At 41.7% G+C, this 22,311-nt stretch overlaps 1 protein-coding gene across 6 annotated transcripts in view; it reads left to right on the top strand.

Annotated features, from left to right (window-relative positions):
- csmd3b (CUB and Sushi multiple domains 3b) overlaps window positions 1-22,311 on the top strand; it is a 316,533-nt gene that overhangs the window by 228,648 nt on the left and 65,574 nt on the right. For all 6 annotated transcript variants that reach the window (XM_047604800.1, XM_047604799.1, XM_047604798.1 and 3 more), the window contains exons 14-25: window positions 4,376-4,558; window positions 4,866-5,192; window positions 6,796-6,990; window positions 9,026-9,164; window positions 9,614-9,801; window positions 9,921-10,109; window positions 14,524-14,640; window positions 15,063-15,278; window positions 17,458-17,646; window positions 20,245-20,345; window positions 20,536-20,604; window positions 21,156-21,312. In XM_047604800.1, coding sequence (XP_047460756.1) covers window positions 4,376-4,558; window positions 4,866-5,192; window positions 6,796-6,990; window positions 9,026-9,164; window positions 9,614-9,801; window positions 9,921-10,109; window positions 14,524-14,640; window positions 15,063-15,278; window positions 17,458-17,646; window positions 20,245-20,345; window positions 20,536-20,604; window positions 21,156-21,312 — 2,070 coding nt within the window. The remainder of the gene's footprint in view (window positions 1-4,375; window positions 4,559-4,865; window positions 5,193-6,795; window positions 6,991-9,025; window positions 9,165-9,613; window positions 9,802-9,920; window positions 10,110-14,523; window positions 14,641-15,062; window positions 15,279-17,457; window positions 17,647-20,244; window positions 20,346-20,535; window positions 20,605-21,155; window positions 21,313-22,311) is intronic.

Genomic DNA, 22,311 nt, shown 5'->3' with positions numbered 1-22,311 from the left:
GTTTATTTTTTTATTTTTTTATTTATTTATTATAGTATATTCCACTTGCTAGATGATATTAGGTTTATCCCGTAATGAGCAATTAGTTTACCTGCTACCTACTCTGCAGCTGAGGCTCAAACACACGATCGCAGTGGTACGAAAGGTCTCTTCTCTTCTCTTCTCTTCTCTTCTCTTCTCTTCTCTTCTCTTCTCTTCTCTTCTCTTCTCTTCTCTTCTCTTCTCTCCTCTCCTCTCCTCTCCTCTCCTCTCCTCTCCTCTCCTCTCCTCTCCTCTTCTCTTCTCTTCTCCGACAGGATCCCATTACTGAGTCATAATGTCAGCTCTCACTTTTCAGATTTAATTTTTTTCCCGTGTTTTTTTTTTTTTTCCGATCTGCCTTTTATCGTCTTCAATATGTGATGTGTTTTATAGGAGGGAAGAGAAGTCAAGGTGGGTCTTTACAGCACAGTTGACCTCCAGCACACTGAGTCATCACGGGTGTCGCGGTGGGGCCGCGGTGTGTGGTTGTGTATCTGTGTTTAATTCATGTCGCCGCGTGTTTGTGAAGCCATATATCTCTGCGACTGCAGGTTGGTCCAACGCAGCGCTGCTTCTTTCCTCCACGTTCTGAACACGTTTGGGTCTTAATCTTGCGCGTTCGTTTTGTTTGTTTTTATTCCGTCTGCGGCCCCGTCTCCGCGCGTTTCTTGCCTCTGCCCTGTCCTAGAGTTTGCTGGCGCATCAGAATCGATAAAGGCTGGCTCGCTGAGAGAAGGTTGAAAATATGAGCTGAATTAAAACTTGATATTGCATGTAGGCGTATATTATTCACTCAAAGACAAAGTATGTCTATACGTGGTTATCCCGGTGTTAAACACTAATATTACAGTCTGCTGGATCTTAAATGTGCTGCGGTAGTTTACTCTAGGCTCTGAGTCAAACTGCACAGTTCTGACGGCGTTTCAGTCAGAGGAGCCGAGACGCCACGAAACAGATGAAATATTTATTCGCAACATAAACCAGGAACGTGGTTCAGCTTTAAAGTCGGTAACCTCCCCATCGACGTGCTGAGCCGGAGTGTGTGTGCATGTACGCAGGTATTATACTGTATGTGCTTCAGAAGTAGTAACCTTTGAGTGGCAGGGCCTACTTAATCATGGCACTCTACGCAGCATTTCATTACCTCGTCATGAGTTATTGACTCATGTAATATTAATCCAGATGCAGAAACACCATAGCTGTCTTTCACTCAGCCTGAAATAAAAAAAGCATCAAACGGTTTCTCTCATTAGGACGTAACGATGACACATCAAATCAGCCCCGTGTGTCTCAGATCATGTGTTGCTTCAACTCCACGCTGATCATTTCAAACACAGTGAGCCAGTCCGCTGTGTGAGGACGGGTTAAAATGGACAGTGATTGACTAAGCGCTGGAACGAATAAGATGTCATTTTAGCCCTCGCTGGTCATGAAGCAATTTAAAAAAGCTCTTTGAGAAGGAGCTCCAGATGGTTCAGAGCTCATTAGACTATGTGTTTACTCTTAACAGAGGAGAAGATTTTTAAAAGAACGCCGCTTCAACCCTTTTCTTAAGCACGGCCTTTATTGGTTTGCTCTCTTGTTTCGCTATAACACAGAGCACTTGGCACAAATGTTGGTATTTATCATGTTTTCGCGGAACGAAAATGACAGAAGTGCCTCTGAGATGTGGCCGTGCCTGTCCTCTCTCCTTGTGCTTTCTGTACAAAGATGGTTGCGGGGGAACCTTTCCGAGGACACGTGCGTCCTGAAGCCAACTGATAATGCTGGAATCACAAGCCTATTACAAGGTCACGAGACATGAGAGTCTGGGTCTGCGGCCGCCGAGTCCGGATTGATGTATTTCTGCGCCCAAATGTGTCCAGATCAAAGAAAGCAGCAAAGTCATTATCCGTCTTCTTGAAGTCCAATTTACGGGGAGTTACAGGTGTTTTGGTGTTGCACAGCGTACATCATTTTGTGCAGTTTTGCACTGTAATCGCCCAGAGAGATGGTGCGTTTTAATGAGGACTGAAAATTGATGTTTCTTCTCCACACATCAAATCAATCCTAAAATGCTCCTCGGTGACCTGGTGTGGAACCTGATACGAGCCCGCAACAGATGTTTTCATTCAGCAGAGCGTCCTCGCCGATGTGTGCAGCGTGAACCAGTCAATTTGTGCCACTCCCTTTAGGTCACACTCTCAGACACAAGCTACAAGGTAATTAGACAAGCCCGACGCCTCATCCCGTCCTCCCACTGCAAACCCGCCAGCGAGGCCCTAATAGACTTCCCACTCGATTCCTCCTCTTCTGTGGCTATTATGGCTACCTGAGATTAATATTTGATGCGGTTTAATGCGTTTTAATGCATCTTGGGTTTGCTTTGGGAGACGCTAATAAGGTAGAACAGCTGCAGTCCCAACTTCCAGGAGGCGGTTTACAGTGTGCACCATCAGCCCATGCATAAAACTATACATTCGGCATTCGATCTCTATTAGCAGTTTAGCTTTAAAATCAGTTACTGTGGTCACAAAGGAGAAACAGCCGATAAAATTTTCACCCCAATCTCATTATCCCTCCCAAAATCTATTAGCTTACTCACTCGGATCTTTAGTAGGGAGAGCATTTGCTTTCCTTCCACATATGTGTGCTGTATATGAATTCCAAAGGGACATTGTGGTGTGAGCATGATGGAATATTATAGAACAGCATGGAACCGGGGCTGAATGTGCAATCACAAAATATTGAAGCAGCTCACACACAAACGCGCACACACGCATGCACTCACACACATACATACACTTTAAGGAGCCTAATCCCCTTTGTGAATCTGTCAGCCTTGTTGTTACGAACACAATAGGATTATTTGTGTGTGTGTGTGTGTGAGGATATGTGTACGCGTCGCTGTGTGAGATGCAAAAGGATGTGCCATTGGCTCATGCGTGCGCTCTTGTGTGTACGCGTAGCGTGGGAACGTTCCAACAGTGCGCCGGGTTTCTCTCCAAAGCAATTTGTTCTCCATTCTTTTCGCCGCGCGTTCGTGCGTCCTCGCGTGCATGTGTGTCAGCGAGGCTGCGATTGGTCGAGTTTGTTGGTCTCATAAAGACGATGTCACGTTGGAAATTAATGCAATACATCACAAGCGCGCACTCAGGCACGCGTGCACGCACACATACTAACAGCGAAACCCCTCCCACGCACACACCTTTTCTGCCACGGTCCACCCCTGTAAATAATACTGAGAACAGGGGCATGAAGAAGGCGGGGCGCCGGGGGGGAAATGAAGGGGTGTATTTTTATAAATCCCGTACACAACATTTTCAACAGAGTTATGTTGACACAGTGGGACCTTTATAAAGAATCAAACATGCTTACGGTTAACCTTATGGTCACACACACACACAAAAAAAGTCAAAATCATACGTGACAATGAGCACTCAGGGGAGGCACTCAGGAAGAGATGGACACAAACTTGCTCCAGGCTACATGAACTGAGAGGCAGATGCATTTGAGAAATTTCCCTGACTCAGCGAACCTGGCGCCAATCCTCTTGAAGCAGGACTCAATTCAGCTGGCAACATATTCCAGCTCAAAATGAATGATGAGCTGTTGTGCCATGACGTCGCATTTCACAGAGGAGACGGACGACCGCCGAGGTTTTTGAGGGTTGACGGCACCGCACAGGGACATTTTCACACGTACTGTGAAGGTTAAAGTGCGTGAACGGACGCTGGAGGAGGGGTCTGTCAAGAACTGATCCAGATGTTCTACATTCAAACTGTGCACAGGAAAAGAACTTGCCAACTATACACGTGGCTCTAAATTAATATCCTGCTGAATTAGCATAAATTGGGCGTCTGGGCCGTATGACGCTGTTGGTAAAAAGTGGACTGGCTTGTATACATCTTGGAAGTATTTGGGCAAGACAGAGGAGCTGGGGCAGAGTAGGGGTCCATCTAACATGACAATCTGACAATGCATAAACCAGACTTGACAGTCAAGCCCCTAAATGTACAGTATCCCTTTCCTAAAGGTCCATTATCTCGATAAATTGGTGTTTAATTTTGTATATTTCATTATGTTTTAACACTCTTATTGGTGTTTTCTTCTCAGGTCATGTTTGGTGTTCATTCCTGAATTGTCCGTTTGTTCTTAGCCTCCTTTTGCTGTTTTTTTGCTCCCTACTCATATAGTAGCAGCATCATTTATTTACATTTATTTGCCGATACACCTCAACCTGAGTGGCCCTGCCTTTCGTACATTTTTCCAACGCGGCCCTCTGTGTTCTGCCACCAAGAATCAGGTCAACGTGGACTGTTTTTAAACCTTTTTTTACATTTCAATGCCTTCCTTTGTATCTGTGTCGTTCCAGAAATAGACAAGGAGAGCTGTGGCGACCCCGGAACTCCTCTCTACGGGGTGAGGGAAGGCGACAGCTTTTTAAATGGAGGGATCCTGAGGTTTGAATGTCAGTTCGGTTTTGAGCTGATTGGGGAGAAAACCATCTCCTGCCAAGACAACAATCAGTGGTCGGCAAACATCCCCATATGCATATGTAAGTATTTCTTGAGAGGTTTTCAGTAAAAAACCGGCTGCAGAAAATTGGTCATTTTTTTAAAACAAACAACCAAAAAGTATTGCATGTGCTGCTGTGATGTTGGTAGCTTTCAGTCTGACCCGTCACCATGGTGACAGGGTTTATTATGGCCCAAGGCGGATGATGACCGATGATGCTGTGGAGATGAATATTGAACAGAAAATTTCTCTCTTCCTGCCTGTGTGCCTTTTCCCGTCCACTCTTCTCCGAAATGTTTCTGTCTCACCGTCTGTCCGTGTTTTTCCTCTTCCCTTTCCTCCAACAGTCCCCTGCATGTCCAACTTCACGGCTCCCTCGGGAACCGTGCTCTCCCCAGATTACCCAGAAGGCTACGGGAACAACATGAACTGCGTCTGGCTCATACAGTCGGATCCGGGCTCCAGAATACACTTGGCATTTAATGACTTTGACCTGGAGGCACCCTACGACTCCCTGACGGTGAAAGACGGCGAGACGAGCGACGCCAACGTCATCGGGAGGTTCTCCGGAGCTGAGAGCCCCTCCCACCTGACGTCAAACACCAACACGCTGAGGCTGGAGTTCCAAGCTGATCACTCCATGTCGGGAAGAGGATTCAACATCACATACAGCAGTATGCCGTATTCCTCTCCCTTGCTTTATTAAATGCATGCAAATTATCCACTTCCTTACCCCAAATTTAGTTCAGGAATATGATAATGTGGGTTATATTTAAATATGCGAAACACAAATCCTGGAGAGACCGAGGCAGAGGTGTTGTTCTTTCTTGAAGCAATAAAGCAGCACCTCTGATACATAACTCTACATGAGTTGTATGCATAACTTCCAGCCAAGACTTCTAGTGCCTGTATTAAATGTGAGGCGATTTCATTTTTAAACAGTATATCATCCGTATTTGTCGCTGCTTTATGGCCTGGACCTCATTATACCGTCGCAATCACATCAAAACAGTTTTTAAAGTGTGTTTAGTTAAACGGTGACAAATAGTCCTTGAAAGCCCAATAAGTGCAGGTGCATTTTTTTTCCCCCCTCTCTCCTCACATATGAGCCGTTTCTTCTCGGATAGAAGCTTTTTTTTAAATTTACTGTTGGATCAAACTCGAGGCTTCAGCCGCGCAAAGAGTTGAAACGGCAAAAGAGCTTTTTAGATTAGAAAGGGGTCGCGTGGTTACTACGGCTAAGAATAGAAGTGTAGGAGGCAGAACAAAGAGGAAGCTAAGACAAAAGGGAGCGTTAAAAGGAACGATTTTCAAGGACTTTTTGATTCGTTTGTTGCCGTAATTGAAGTCAACGAGACGACTGGTGTCATTTTCGTCTCTGTGTGTCCAGTACAAAGAATTGCCCAGGTTAGTTCTGTCAAAACGGAGTATTTTTAACCACAATATCGTGCGTCTTTAACCTGTGTCAAAATAGAAACCGAGGCGTGGCGGTTTTAGGAGCGTCGCAAAAGTTATGTATTCCTTAGAAAGTTTTCAGCTGTGCAAACATTTATAACTGATCAAAATCCAAGTGATTCTTAGATGCGTTGATGACCCGCCTGCGAGAAAACTACAGGATACGGCGTTAACAGTAGACACAGAAGATTTTGTGATCTTTGAGCTCATTTAGGCTAAACACGTCTCTCTATCAGACAGCAGAATTGGAAACTGATATCTGACTGGGTTGGACGGCAGGCGTATTTGCCAAGCTGCTCTGCCCTCAAGTTTCCCCACGGCGAATCTATAACTTCGCCTCATACAATTTTGTCTTTTTTATTTGGATCACTGCATCGTCTCTGTCGCCTGATTACACCAGACTTTAACAGGCAGAACGTGACCATTTAAAAGGCTGGACTTCTAATCCGAGGAGCCGCGCCGTATCCCGAAGCACAAAAGAGTTTTATCAGGAGTTACATTTTACAGATACAACCCGGGCAGAAGTGAACGTATGCTCTGAGAAATGAGCAAAGATGTGGAAAGACGGCGCAGGAGTTCAGATTAGACGTATTATAGGAGATATTTATAGATGTTTTCCAGGAGCAAGCTGCAGCAATAGATCTATATGATTGGTTCTCAGAAATTTCATCCGGAATGATGAGGGAAATGTAGCCTGTGAGTGCCTGTAAACTGTAGGTTTTATATTCCTTAATAACATTTCTGGTGTATGTGCCTGTCTCTTTCTAGTCTCCGATATCTCCCCCCCTCGTAAATGTTTCTCCTTGTAACTTTTTACCACAGCGTTTGGCCATAACGAGTGCCCAGACCCTGGCATTCCCATCAACGCTCGCCGCTTTGGAGACAGCTTCCAGCTCGGCAGCTCCATCTCTGTGGTTTGCGAGGACGGTTTTATCAAAACCCAAGGAAGCGAGACCATCACGTGTCAGCTGGAAAAAGGAAAAGTCATGTGGAGCGGGCCCATCCCTAAATGTGAAGGTAAATATTAGCTAGATTGCTGTTTAAACTATTAACTGGGGAGCAATGTGTCATCCAAAATCCCGTCATTACTACGGTAAAAAGACCCAGGAGGTGGAAATTATCTGCTGTCAGCTCAACAGGAGGAAAAGATATAGAGGTGGCCAGTTAACCCAAATGCCCAGGGAAAAAAAAAAAAAAAAAAACTAATTAATACACTCCTGCCTCAGATACAGCTGGCACCTTACAAATACACTCCAACTGGAGTCCTACTTAACAATCTAAAGTTATTTCTTTGAAGATTTTTGTGGGCAGAAAGCTGCTGAAATGACATTTAACCCTACTGTAATATTCATGGAACATGTTAAATATGAATGTGTTAGATATAATTGGATTTAATCTAACTGTAACAACTTCTTTTTGAGGTCATGAGAAGTCTCTTTACTAGGCGTTCTTACACCATTAGTTACATCAGCAACTATTATATAGCTACTGTAGAACACATTTATTGTTGGTATACAGTTTTATGAAGATTATGCGTCTATTAAATGTTCAGTAATTTATCCAGATTGCGTTAGCCCACACCTAATTAACAGTGTCTGTGAAAGTACAAAAAATAGAAGTGTGATTTTGACCCGTGAATCTTGGATAGAACAGAATGATTAACAGTAGCACACGAGTGCTTGGCTGTTGCTCCAGCAGTAGACATAATTAACACCAACAGATATTTCTAAACAGTTATTGTTGATAGGACTGGGGATAGTGTGTTAATTATCCTCCAGGTCATTTAAAGCCATGAGACCACTCTAATCTAAAGTGTGCCTGGAACTGCTTTGATGGAGAATCTGCAAATTGACACTAAGCTCAACTTTAAACAAGATTCACGAGAAACAACAGAATGCATCCGGGCCAATGTGACGTTAAAATAATAACAGTTGATGGATTTTCATGACCCATGTGTACTTGCATATCTGGTATAAATTTAATATATCTTCTTAATTAGTCTGTGTTTCTAGAAAGAATTCAGCAGACGGGATCTGATGTGTTCATTAGATTTACTACCAAGGGTGCTGATCTGATGGGATTCTGGCAAACACGATTGTTTTAAATATGGTGAAGCCTTGGCTCACTGTTTGCAATGGCATGTTTAGCTATGTTTTGTCAAAACACAGTTTCTCAAAATTACAAATTCACACATTAATCCCCGTATAACTGTTGCTTCCAGCACCAAACAGACAAAGCGTCACAGACGTCTCTGGTGAACGTAGCACTTTAGCAGCTAAAGACACAGATTGGAGCGTAAAGCTTAGGTGAAAGCAAACTGTTTATTGGAGTTATATTCACCAAGTACTCAGGAATATATTCCAAAGCAATACTTAAATTGTTGTGAGTCTCCATCTAAATAAAAGTGCCTAAAGGCCAATTTAATATATACCAATCAAGCCACAACATTTAAATATTTTGTGGGTCCTCCTGCTGGTGTCCCAGTGTTGCGACTCTGGGTCATTTTTTGGTTCATTGGAAATTTCTGTGCTGTGTTTGGATGCAATGTCCAGCTGGTGGAGGTCACTGCCAATGTTTTGGTGGGTTGTGTAAAACTAAAATCAATATTTGAGTCCAGAGCCACTACATTGCAACAGTGTGGTCAATGTTACTCACTCCACTGGTTCGTGGTTTTCATTTTGTAGCTGACGTCTGTAGCTTTAAATAAATGCTATAAGTTAAATTTTGTGATCGCTGATCGCTTGGTAATAAAGTCTCCCGTATGGTTGTTGAATTCTAAAATCAGAGCTTTATGCTTTACAAGTAAACAAACTCAAAGGGAGATTGACTGAATAAAAGATGCATTCAAGTTGCCTGCGTGTCAGCTGCTGGTGGAGCTGATTCACAAACCTAAGCTACATATAAATCCTGCCAGATCCGCCCGGCAACGTAATTTGTCATTCACCACACATCAACTCGGACTTGGTCTTCTTCTTATGCACTCGGACTTGCCTGTCCTCTATTTCTCCCCTTAATTCCTTCTTTCTCCCCCCCCCCCCCCCACCTCCTCCAGCGCCGTGTGGAGGCCACTATTCAGCTCCAAGTGGAGTGATTTTGTCTCCCGGGTGGCCTGGTTACTACAAAGATTCGCTCAGCTGCGAGTGGGTGATTGAATCAGAACCTGGACGATCCATCAAAATCACTTTTGACAGGTGGGTGGCATAATCCTTTGATCCCGCATAATAAAAAGACTCTCAGAGCTTTGAGCAGCCAGAATTGTGAAGCTTCATTGAGATCACCAGCAATTACATCGACATGCAAAGGCTTTACGTTTATGGGGATTTAGAGAATACAATAATGATCTCTTTAATTTTATAGGCTATTAAGATCAGACGGAGAGTTGTATATTGATCAGGAAGGCAGGGCATATTTTTGTTCGTGTTACGTGTTCTCTGAGCTGCAAACTGGTAATAGAGTCAGGACATTCCTTTAAATTCACGGGCTATTGGTTTAAGAATGTATTTCAGCTTTATTTCACTCTAAAGTTCATTTAGCGGCATTTGCTTAAAAAGCCTTAAAGATGAGACTTACTGAATTTATATTTCTCTATAAAACGATATTTAAAACCCATATTTCTGTCCAAAATAATAATCTCTAACAGGTTCCAGACGGAGCTGGGTTATGACTTCCTGGAGATCCATGACGGGCCAAACCTCCTGTCCCCTCTGGTCGGCTCCTTTAACGGCACCCAGGTGCCCCAGTTCCTGTTCAGCAGCAGCAACTTCCTGTATCTGCTCTTTACCACGGATAACAGCCGGTCAAATGCGGGCTTCAAAATACTATATGAAAGTACGTTAGAAATAAATACACTAAATGTATGTATGTACACCAAGTTCACTTGGTTAATGCAGGAGAAACAACCATTATGAGTTTCACATAATACAAATCAGCATTTTTTTTTCCTTCAGGTGTTACAGTGGACAGCTACTCATGTCTGGACCCTGGTATCCCAGTCAATGGCATTCGGTACGGACAGGATTTTTCCATCGGGTCCACTGTGTCGTTTGGTTGTGATTCCGGCTACAGACTCAGCCACGAGGAGCCGCTAGTATGTGAAAAGAACCACTGGTGGAGCCACCCCTTGCCTACTTGTGACGGTGAGTATTCCAAATCAGCTTCTGATAATTGAAGCGCTGACAGGATATAGAGATTGACGAGCAACATGGTAGTGCATTGTGGGTGGCATGAAGTCACCTCCGTCTCGGTTGTTCCTTACTTCCAGCTAATTCAAAACTACACCAAGAAGTAGAACGTGAGTGGAGCTGAGGATGCCTGGAAAGACAGCTAGCATCTTTTAGGTGGCACCAACATGTCACTCAAAGTGGCTTCAACTTTATGCTTTAATATAACATGAACAGACATTTCTAAAAATCTATCCCTTGTGTTTTTCCATGAATTGGGAATTGACATTGTTTTTATACCAGATGGTAACATGAGGCCATTTTAACACAATGTCTCCAATGTCTGTGGAGATTGACTTCAAGCCACCCTCAAGTGGACAATTGCGGTACTGCAATTTTGGGCGCTTCTCGCAAGTTGTTGCTTGAGTTGAAATGTGAAGATTTAATGTCCTGCCTAATAATTAAGTGCCATGTATGTGCACAGTGTAAAGTACATCTACATTACATTTTGGTTTGTGGAAGCACTTATACATTATTCTGTTTGAACAAAAGCTGACTGGGAAAGCGCTGCTTGGGCAAACCTGCAACCAGATGGCTTTTAATTTAAATGAGTCCCCTTACTCAATACAGTAGGTTTTAACACAGTGAGTTAACTAAGAATAAAGAGACGATTTTCTGGGTACATTAAAAAACATTTGCCTTAACACTGGTACAAATATAGACAATATCTGCTGTTTGATTAGCTGGTGCGCATGCCCAAGATGGCACAAGGTCAACCTGACTGCAGTCCCGGCAATGATATACTGGTATTTTACAGCACTGATGAGGAGTTTTGAGATATCCAGTGCTCACAGGCCACAGAAATCATTATCAGCAAAAATTGTAGATTATCTGCCGTATACATCACAGCAGACAAAAAGAGGAGAAGGTGTGTGGAAAAGACCAGAAGTTGAGCCGCCTTCCCTGTATGGCGATCTGAGTCACATGCTGTTCTGCGACAAAACCATTGGTAGAATCGCGCACGCACACCCGCAGAGGGACAATTTACAGTGAAGGCTACTGTGGCTGATAGGGGATGATTTCAGGGGAAGATTAGAGATCTGTGAGCAAGTGTGAGTGCGTGCGCGGCATACATACATGTGTGCTTGTCGCCCTTACGTGTGTTGTGCTTTTATCCACGAGCCTCCTGTCACCTCCTCTCCTTAGTGAGCCATGAACGCGGGAGATGTGAGGTGAGGCTGAAGAGAGTCTGTGTAGGCTGTCAACCCTCTCTCATTTCTTTGGAATCAAGGAGTTGGGGGATTCGGGGGAGGAGACGGGGAGGGGCGTTACAGTGGGTGAGGGGGCAGCGGGAAACATCTTGCTCTCTCTCTCTCTCTCTCTCTCTCTCTCTCTCTTTCACCTGCCCTCTCTCTTTTTCTCATTCCAATCATGCCGGAGCAGGAGAAGATGGAGGAAAGAAAGATGCTGCACTGCTGTATCCGTTATCTGGTGGTTTGGCTTGTTGGCTCATTCGCTTGTGAACCGCATTTGAATTGCACAGTTCCTGGGACTGGCAGAAGTTTCCTCCAAGGAGGCAGTTTGAGCATATAAACATCAAGAGGGCTGCCTGGAATCTGCAGGCTGAATGCCATTAGACTGTGTTTACGCAGTATGTGCCCATACAAATATAGGAAATATTTGCTGCGAGGGCTGGTAAGAAATGAAATATCCCGCTGATTGACAACTGGCGCACACATCCACAAATCCAAGCAAGACATCACGAAAGCCGGCCGATACAGCCCCGGAAAAAAAAATCTAGCAGGGAGCGAGTGTTGTTCGTAATCTGCACTCGAGGAGGGATGAAAGTACGCTGCAGTTCCACATTTGGTGAAGTACATGACATAAAATAAGTGACATATTGACAATATTTTCACACCAGACAGAATATTCGAAGTATTTCTACATTTTGAAAGTGGCTTTGAGTTACATAAATCAACATGTTTCAATTACTTGGTCAAAGTTTCTGGTCTGCAGTGTGAAAGCACACAACCCATCTCCATTCAGATGCAAAATAAAAACAAAACAAACAAAAAACAAAAAGATGAGAGAGGAAAATGGACAGAAAGAACTGCTAACAGACTAACACACAGAGGCGGAGAAAGGGGTAAATGGAGGGAGATCTAAAAGACAAAAAGGTTCACACTCCTCGCACAGCTCAGCATTCTGGCAGAAAAGCATTAATAATTAATGGCCGTGTGTCTGTGTGTATTTGTGTGGTTTGGAAATGTTCTCTCTCCTCTTGTTTTGGATGCCGATGTTGTTTAAACCGCAGCGGTTGAGTGTGAAGATATTGATGCCCTGTTGTGGGTCGAGCACATTCTCAATTCCTGTCTTGCATGTTGCGGTGACTGCAGCAGTCAGCAAAAAAAAAAAGGGCCTGTAAAGATTTTAATCTGGATTGCAGTTGTCAGGAGTGTTGCGGTGTTACACTCGCACCTACATCCAGTGCCTGGCCGAACGTCCCGCGCACAGAAACTTCAGCTCAACTTTTAGGTTTGACCTTCTCCCTCCTGCTCGGCCGACATGTCACTTTTCAGGTGATGTTGCGGCGTTTTATAGGATCATTGCGAGAGAAAATTGCGGGTCGGCCATCCCACTGTGAGATAAACCAACTGGGGCGAGCAAAAACGAGGAACCTTGAAACATATGCATGCATTAGTGTGCATCAAATGAGCAACAGATTTGCTCAAGCTTGTCCAAGGAAGTGGTCTCAGTCCTGTTCCTCTCTGTGCGAGCACAGGTTTGTCGCTGCTTAACAATGTCTGCAGTGGAACCACGTGCAGAGCTCGCAGGGTCAACCTGAGGCCATACTGCGAGGCTCAAAATGTTCCAAAGTAGTCTCTAAGAAACATTTTGTCTCGCCTCACTGCCTCGAGTAGCACAGCTTTGAATCACTTTAAATCAGAGTTAACAGAATACTTATTTCAGGGACAAAGGACTTCTAAAGTCCTTGCACACAATGTAGCTATTACACAGCTTTAGTGTTGCGGATAAACTAGCTTAAAGAATATCCCGGCCTTGTTATTCTTGGGGTTTTTGTTTTTGACTGAAAACTTTTTTTTTTTTTTTTGAGCCAAAATACTGCACATCCTAGGGCAACAGAATCTTGCAATTAAATTTTAAAATCTCCCACGTTTGACAATAACGGAAATTATACTTTTTTGTCCAGATGGCCACTTGTTATATAACAAAAAAATAGAAAAACAAACTAAAAAGATAGCCAGTAACTCCAAATATTTCAACTAACTTTGTTTTCGCACACATTCCTTGACTCACATCCAATCTACTACATATATTAAAAATATTTTAAGTGAGTTTTAGTTTTTTGCTGCAAAGCAACATACTACATCTTTATACATTTTGCAGGTCCAATTATCCATTGCCAGAAAGTGTTTTTTTGTTGCATTTACAAAACTAAGCAGAACTATGAAGTTGTGATGAGTTAAATGTGTACAATATTAAATTAGCAGTAATGATCTTGAATCTTAACGTTGTTGCTAAGCAGGATGCTGCAGTTTGTTGTGCTGGAGAAACCTGTTTCTCCAGATTTAATACATAAATCAATTTAAACACCACATACCAACACCTCCACACTGCATCTGCATCTCAGTATGTTATTAGAGGTCTATAAGAAGCCCTTTCAGAACCTTGAGTCCCTCCCTAATTATGCAAAAGCTATTTCCTTCTGGTGAGCCGCCATATATTCTGTATGTATTGAAGAAATTGCTTTTATATGACACTCTCGCAAAGGTAAACAACTAAGGTTGCATAATTCACACACTCAGATTTTAAATGTGAAAATGAACATAGTTAATCCTTCACAGTTAATCCCGTCCGTAAGGAATGCGAATCATCTGAGTAGTTAATCATTATCATGTGTTGGTTAGTTTCAAGGACTTTAAAATATACAAACACATAATGCATTATTTATAGTTCCAGTGCAGTGTGTAGCGCATTTTACATTATTTATGTCATTATTTTATGTCGCTGCAACAGTGGGAGGAATAAATCAGAAAAATCTGACTTTAAGTAAAGTTGGAAGTGAACCGAGACAACCTTTTCTCATTTCCTAATGTGTTTAAGAACACATTTTGCCACCGGTAGTGCACACAGACCTTTGTTCACACAACTCTTAACGGATCTCTCTTTCTCTCTTGCAGTATTTGTGTGTAGATATGCATGTGTGCTCGTACTATAGAAGTGGTATTAAGGGACCACGGGGAAGACTTATCTGTTTTAGCTATCAACAATCTGATGCTAACCTTCTCTCTTCCCCCGTCCCCTGTCTCTGCTTATATCTCTCCCCCTCTGCCTCACTCTCCCACTCTGTCTCTCTCAATCTGTCCAGCTCTATGTGGCGGGGATGTTAGAGGTCCCTGGGGAACCATCCTTAGTCCCGGCTATCCAGACAGCTACCCTTCATCTCTCAACTGTACCTGGACTGTCGAAGTCAGCCACGGGAAAGGCAAGAGATACGCACATATCCACACTCCCTAATAGAGAGAGACAGAGTCAGAGACAGGACCAAGTGGCACAGCGAGCACAGGGTTTTAGCTACTGGTATACGACAACCAAAAACATTTCATGGAGTTGTGGGTGCATATACAGTTGTAAGTTCATGTTCAGTTTCAGGCCATTTAGAAGTTGCCTGGTTATAGTCTGTGTATTTATCGAGAGGAGTTAAAGCATACAGCACATAATGAAAAAATAGATCATTCACATAATGTCTGTGAAATTCTTAGGGAGTTTAAATTTGTGTCTGCCGTCTTATCACACTATGAATCATCATCAATTCACAGAGATTGTAACTGGGTGCGCATGAGTAATCTGAGAATAAAACAAACTTTTAAAGATTTAAACTTCTGTTTCTCTGTCCTGTTTGAACAGGAGTCCAGTTTCAGTTCACTTCTTTTCATCTGGAGGACCAGCATGACTATCTCCTGGTTACCGAAAACGGGAGTTTCCTGCAACCGCTGGCTCGCCTGACCGGCAACGAGTTGCCTAGCAACATCAACGCTGGTCTCTATGGCAACTTCAAAGCCCAACTACGATTCATCTCTGACTTTTCCATTTCATATGAAGGCTTCAACATAACTTTCTCCGGTAATTAACTTGGCTTTAGTCATACTCATATTGTAATGTTATACTTCAGCAAAGTCTCGATTCAATTTACCCTGAGTGCAGTCAGTTCAAGAAGCTCAGAGTCCTGCTTTATTTATACAATGGAAAAATACAGTAGTGCTGTAAGCTGTGAAGGGTTTGTAAATCCAAACTGATCAGACACTTTTGAGGATCTATGACACCACTGTGAAATGATAGCTTCTCTTTAAAGAGAAGAAAGAAGAGCACTGTTTCACCAAAAAAGACAATTACTTAAAATTAATCTCAGAATGAATTAATTTATATCTTATTACATCCAGGGTGCTTATCAATAATAAATGCAAAATGTTAACAAATTTTAATGTCAGACAGGTTCACAACCATAAAAAGACAATCTTATATTTAGTTTAAATCACAACGGGAAGTGCAAACAACGGGTCCTGAGATCCTCCTTTCTTCCTTTCTGGTAATGTAAGGCTTATATAAGATGTTTGTGTCACTGACCTTGCAGAACTCAGTCAGAAAGATTTTGAACAACATAATTAAAGAAATTGTATTGTAATCTTGGTCTTATATCATTAGGTTTTTAATAATTAAAATCATAATCATATTGTGATACAGAAATGGTCCTTGGTCCTAACAATACTTCTTGTACTGCCACAACCTGTGAAGCACTTTGTATCATGCTATATTAGAAATTTGTGCAGTCACAAGTACAACAAATCATATCCAGCTGTGCTAGTGGTGACCTAGATTCCCCATATATAAAATATCTAGTGTGAAGTTACTCTTTAAAGCTTCAAATTATTTAATCAAAGGAAAAAAAAAAGGGATCCAAAACTTACCCTTGAGGAACACCACAGCGATTTGCAGTGCTGATCAAGCTTCTTCATCACTGTGCCTTAAGATACTGTATAATTGGAGATTTTGACTTGAGATGGTTCTGGGGAAAGTATCAAGGATATTTTTGCACAGCCATGCTTTTTGCAGTAAATGTAAAAATATATATTCAGGAAATTCTGGTACTAAAAGTTATTTTAGAAAAGATTGCACACACAGATTTTATGTACCAGTTTAGGACTTAGCAATGTGATATTCTCAGTTTTTTTTTTGTCCTTTTGGACCACATTTGAAACAGAACAGTTGCAGTGTTAAGGGACTTTTTAGCTGTCAGTGTCTCTGTAGACACCAGTTTTACCCTTGGCTTGAAGGACTGCCTATAGAATCTTACAGAGACACCTTAGGCCCCCTTCAGCAAATACACATCAATATTGATGTAACAGGTTTTCGTTTAACTAAATCACAAAACAAAAGTCAAATGTCCATTGAACTTCCTACACCACACTCTTCCATAACGAAGGTATGAGTTCAGGGACAGGAGTTGTTGAAAAAAGATTGCTGCACACCTGCCCCTAATAAACAAGACCCTCTTCTCAACTACTGTTTCAGTGCTTTCCCATAAAAAAGCACTTGAATCCACGTAGAGGGACGCTTTGTCGGCACCCAGATGGCATAAGCTGATTTTCTGGATGTAACGCATGTGAGGTGTCACCAGAGATTCGACTTGCCAATCTCAACATGCCCGACATGCTTTATCACCCACCCAGCAGCACACTGAAAAATGCACCTTGCATCATTGGTCTGAAACCATTGAAAATATATCTCCTTCTGTACTGTGCCAGACATCCATTGTAACAAGTTCAATTGAAGAAACGCCAGAGTCAGCTCAGACACAAATCGTTTGAATATGCACATCAAGCATATATTATATTTTGATGGATGCATTTTTCAAGATTTTTTTATTCATAAATGAGATTCAGTGAGTGAAAAAAAAGGAGAAGAAGTATTTGCATATCTCAGCTAATCTAAAATTATGATGTTGTTATTATGATGTTGACCTTGCGCTAAATGTCTGTGAGTGTGATGGGCATTGACTTTTCTGAACTGGCACTCACAAAGAATATTTTTTTATATACACTATTATTGGTATAATTTGTCACTTACTGTAATGGCACTATAATATATATGTTACAATGAACTTCACACTGTACAATCATTAAAATGTATGTGTTGTAAATGGTAGATGAACCTTCAATTTGACCCTGGTTTTTAGTCAGAAGTATAGAAAGAGCCAGTTCGACCAACATTGGATTTGTGTTCAGTTTTTGTTTCTCTCTTCCAGAATATACTTTGGAGCCATGTGAGGACCCTGGAATGCCTCGGTTTGGCAGGAGAAACGGATACAGTTTCGGTGTCGGTGACACTTTGTCGTTTTCCTGCAACATGGGATACCGCCTAGAGGGTGCGCCAGAGTTAATCTGCCTGGGAGGCGGACGAAGAATGTGGAGCGCTCCTTTACCAAGATGTGTTGGTATGTAATAATAATAATAATAATAATAATAATAATGCTGTGGCAATTGTTTGAATATTATTAGTAGTGTTGTCACGCTTCAGTGTTTGTATGAGAATTCCTTTAGCCTTTCAGATATTTGGTATTTGCTATGTACTTGGTCTCCAGCCACTGCAGACTTCAAGTGGATCACATGAAGTGTTTGCTGTGTGTAAAATGCACCCGTTCAAAGGAAAACCATGTGTGCAATCTTGCAAATGCTCTTACAAGTAATACCATAAATAGATAAAACTCAGTTATTTCCTGTTTCATAGAAAAAGACAAATAAGATGAATAAGAAACGGGTTTAGGGGTTTAACATTTCCATCCTTTAAGAGATTATCGAATGTTTAACTCTAATCCAACATGATGCAGTCATAGCAGGCTACAATAGAGTGCTATAAACAACAAAAACAAAAAAAAGCCAGTGAGATAAATGTATATGAATGTATACGTGAATGTATACCAACCTGAGAGGTGAACAGTATACTCTCTCTGCAACACTATTTACAGTGATGATGTGCACATTGAAAGTTAAAAATGTTGCACCTTAAATGTGAATTTGTGCCATCTTCACTTTGTCAATTACTTAATGATTGGTAATTACTGGATTAATGTATAGAGGCAGAAGATAATAAGAAGTGTGCATGAAAGGAAATGAAATAATGAAAAGTGGATGAACTCATACACATGACTTTTCTTATAGAAAACATCTCTAACAGAAACTTGCAGTCAACAATGGGGCACTGGGGTTGTCAAGTTCGTACAAATAAAAAGAGATGAAAGTAACCATAGTGGCCAAAAGAAAGCAATAATACTCTGTGAAATTCTGTGTTATTTGCCTCTCACTTTGTTTGTGTTCGTTTCCTCTGGGTGTATAACAACTACACCAGCAATTGTCCTTGATCAAGGCACTTGCCCCACAATTGCTTCCTGGCCATCAGAGAATTGCTGCCCCTGCGTCATTCGATAGATGGGATAAGTCTAATACAGAGCGTGAGGGAGCAATAGCATGTACCTGCAACCTCGGGGTCTGAATAAACAAGGAATGTGTAAAATGAGATGTGATTTGGGTGCAGATGTAGAATCAATAACGGGCTATAATAAAAGCAAAGAGACAAAACTACAGGATTCTACTAGATGTGATGCTTTACACATAAGAAGTCGGGGGGAAATTCAAGAACAAGATCAATGCAGACCATCCAGCTGTAGTAAAAAACAAAACATCATACTCCACTCTTACTTGCAGCTTTGCGTAATGTGTAAATAGCGTGCATACATTTCTCAACGTGATGAGACTGATAATGCAAAGAGGTGGGAGTGGTGTTGTTTGTTGATGTTCTTAGGTGTTGTGCGGCTGGCTATATTTAGTTCCTGTGCGTGGCGTTTCATTGCCGCTTGACACGGTGCACATCACAAGGGATGTTTGTTGTTTCCATTGATATCAGTTTTTGCCGGTTACGGTAAAATACACTAATCATCTAAAACCACACAAAGGCACACAAACATTTTTATTTATTTTTTGTGATTTTAGTTAACTTTAAAGAAGGACATTGCAGCCTTAAAGTACTGCTTTGGCAGCCTGCATTTGTGATTTTACAAGAGGTTGTTTATAATTCCTAACATAATGTTACTCTCCCGAAAGGGTTTGGAGAGTTACCAAAGAGGTTTCTTTGCTCTTTCAGAAAATCTAATGTGCCTTTGGCTTGTTCTTTTCTTCTCTCTTATTATATCTGGACATTATCTTATATTTAGAGCCTTGGCTAAGGAAAAGCAGGCAGGAGTGGGAGGAGAAAAAAAAAAGAAAGAAAGAAAACAAGAGCGGGAAAAAACGGAAGGGGGAACAGAACAGAAGAAAAAACTCAGCAAAAGCAGAAGGGGAAGGTTGATTGAAGTAGAGGAGGGTAAAGGAGGCACTATTCATGGAGTGGGAGAAAGAGAGAACGTGCAAGAGCGAGGAAGTTAAAGTGGAAAGAGAGAGAGGGTGGAGAGGTAATTTTCTAAATGGAAACTATAGCAGGGTGATTTATTGACGATATGACAGCTGTAATATGACTATTACACCAGTACAGACACAGGGAAGCTGGGGGGGTGGAGGGGCGTTGAAAGAGAGAGGACATACATACTGTAGATGGAGGGCACATGTGGTAAAGTAGAGAGAGCGAGTATCTTTAGGTAAATCACTTTCAGAGTTTTAATACCTGCTCATTCTCCGCAACGGAAGTAGACGGCTGATGAAACAGCTGTTTAAAAGGGTTGTTAAATTGTTCTGATGCACTCAAACACACGAACCTCATTAGACGTATTCATGCATTTATGGAAAAAAAAAAGGGAATCTTCTGTCGGATTGAAAACTCTTATCACAAGGACAGCCTTTGTTCAGTGTTGCGACGAGAACTTTTATCAAGTACGACTGAGCAACTTTAAAAGCCTTTAAAAACGCAGCTTTTGTTTTTTTTGAAATAAAACTCTTCAATGCAGATCATCACATGGTTCCGCTGCAATTATAGCAACACGCTGCAGATTTAAACCACGTCTCTTCACTGTGTCATTTGTAATTCTCTGCTCTTCTGTCTTTAGCGGAGTGTGGTTCCTCAGTGATAAATAATGAAGGGATACTACTTTCTCCAAACTACCCAATGAACTATGATAACAACCACGAGTGTATCTACAGCATCCAGGTAATCAGTCATAAATGTCTTACATCGACTTTACTTAAATAATTTCCAATTGTTCACTGCAGTTATATAGCAGATGATATAGATATTCCACATCTGGCCAGATGTGAAAAATACATATCATCCTCAAACCATTGTGAGTGCATGCAGTTTGCTATGCTTGTCAATGCAGCTAATTTCATGTTAAATCCAGGTGCAAGCTGGGAAAGGCATCAACATCTCTGCTAGAACCTTTCATCTCGCCCAGGGTGATATACTCAAGGTACGTGTGCATGCACGCACGCACACATGCACACACGGAGAAAATGTCCTCACTTTGCACAAATGTCCTCACTCCACTGGAAAACTCTATAGTCCCCAGAAAGACAGTTGTACAAGATCACACAAACACACACACACAAATGTTTGTGTGGCTATCTTGGTGAGAACCCTAACAGTAAGCACATCAGGTAGTAGTAAAGTTTATCTTAAAACCAAGTCTTAACCCTTGAACAGCAAAGACTGGCCAAAGCATCCTCATCTTGCACAAACATCCTCTGTTCAAGAGCACAAACAAACACACACACACACACACACACACTCACACACACATTTTTGTATGGCTGTCTTCGTGATGACATTCATTGGTGTAATTCATAATGAAATGGTGTAAAAACCAAAGTGGTCCCCAGAAAGATAGCTGCACAAGAGCACACACACTCACACACACATTTGGTGATTCAACCTCATGCTTGTTAATTGTATCTGTAACTTTTTTTTTTTCCCCCCCTACGTGTGCTGCATCATGAGTGCAAAGTGCTGTTCTAATTACAGATTTATGACGGTAAAGACAACACAGCCCATGTTCTTGGCGCGTTCACGGGGTCATCCATGTTGGGCCTGACACTGATATCCACTTCAAACCATCTCTGGCTGGAATTTTACAGTGATGCAGAGAGTACAGGGGAAGGATTCAAGCTGGTCTACTCCAGTAAGTAATAGCCAACTTGGCTAATCAGTATAGACTCTTTAAACACATACACTGTTTATTTTAGTTAAATATATACTGTGCATATAAATATAAATCATGGTGAATTAAATACACTTGTACTGGAATGTCTGCACATTTTTCAAATTGCAATTTAAATGTTTATTCATCTTGAGTAGCAGAGCGTGAATAAACAACATTTTGCAGGGCTTGTACACAAATAGCTCGCATGTAGCATAAACTGGATTAATGTGGACAGAGGCACATCCATACACTGTTGATTCTTATTTTTTATTGTGAGGGTTTTATTATTATTCTATGTTAACCTGTCTGTCTGTTCACTAGTGTACACAAATGCATGTTAATATTGTGTTGGGGTAGCTGGGCTGATCAATTACTAATGTAGGCTGTAGATTGCATCCTATCTTGTATAATTATTTGTATTTATTTGGCATTTTTAATATCAAAGATTATATCTGATTATTTTATTTAAATTATTTATCCCATCTTTAACATGAAAAGGACCTACGGTAGCGATACCACATATAGCTGTTAGCTGCATGCAGGTAAATTGACTAAAATAGACCCTGACAAGAGTGAAAGCTAATCAGTATCTTAGTCACATTAAATCAGAAGTTAAATGTCACATGGTCACTCTACTCATTACTGACAAATGCAACATACCTACTGATTCACTTCAACTCCTGATGGTTTTTATCAAAGAACTGAAAGCGAATTCCACCGCTGTGATGACCACAAGAAGTGTCTCATGTTTGATTAGCGAAGCTTTCAGAGCGCTCTGATTTCAAAGTAGGGTGGGGTGTTTTAAAGGTGTGTTCAGATGTTCACTAGTGTCCCCTTAGATGCGTAGCTGGAATCAGGAAATCAGTCAAGCGGCATGATGGGCTCGCACAATTTACCTCCCGATTGACGCTATAATGTCCCTGTAGTGTGTGAGTGGAATGGAGCATCTGCACCGTTCTCATGCCTCGCCGTACCACT

This window comes from Mugil cephalus, chromosome 14 (assembly GCF_022458985.1).
Source record: "Mugil cephalus isolate CIBA_MC_2020 chromosome 14, CIBA_Mcephalus_1.1, whole genome shotgun sequence".
In the NCBI taxonomy this organism is placed as follows: domain Eukaryota; kingdom Metazoa; phylum Chordata; class Actinopteri; order Mugiliformes; family Mugilidae; genus Mugil; species Mugil cephalus.
This window is presented reverse-complemented; position numbering and strand designations above follow the sequence as displayed.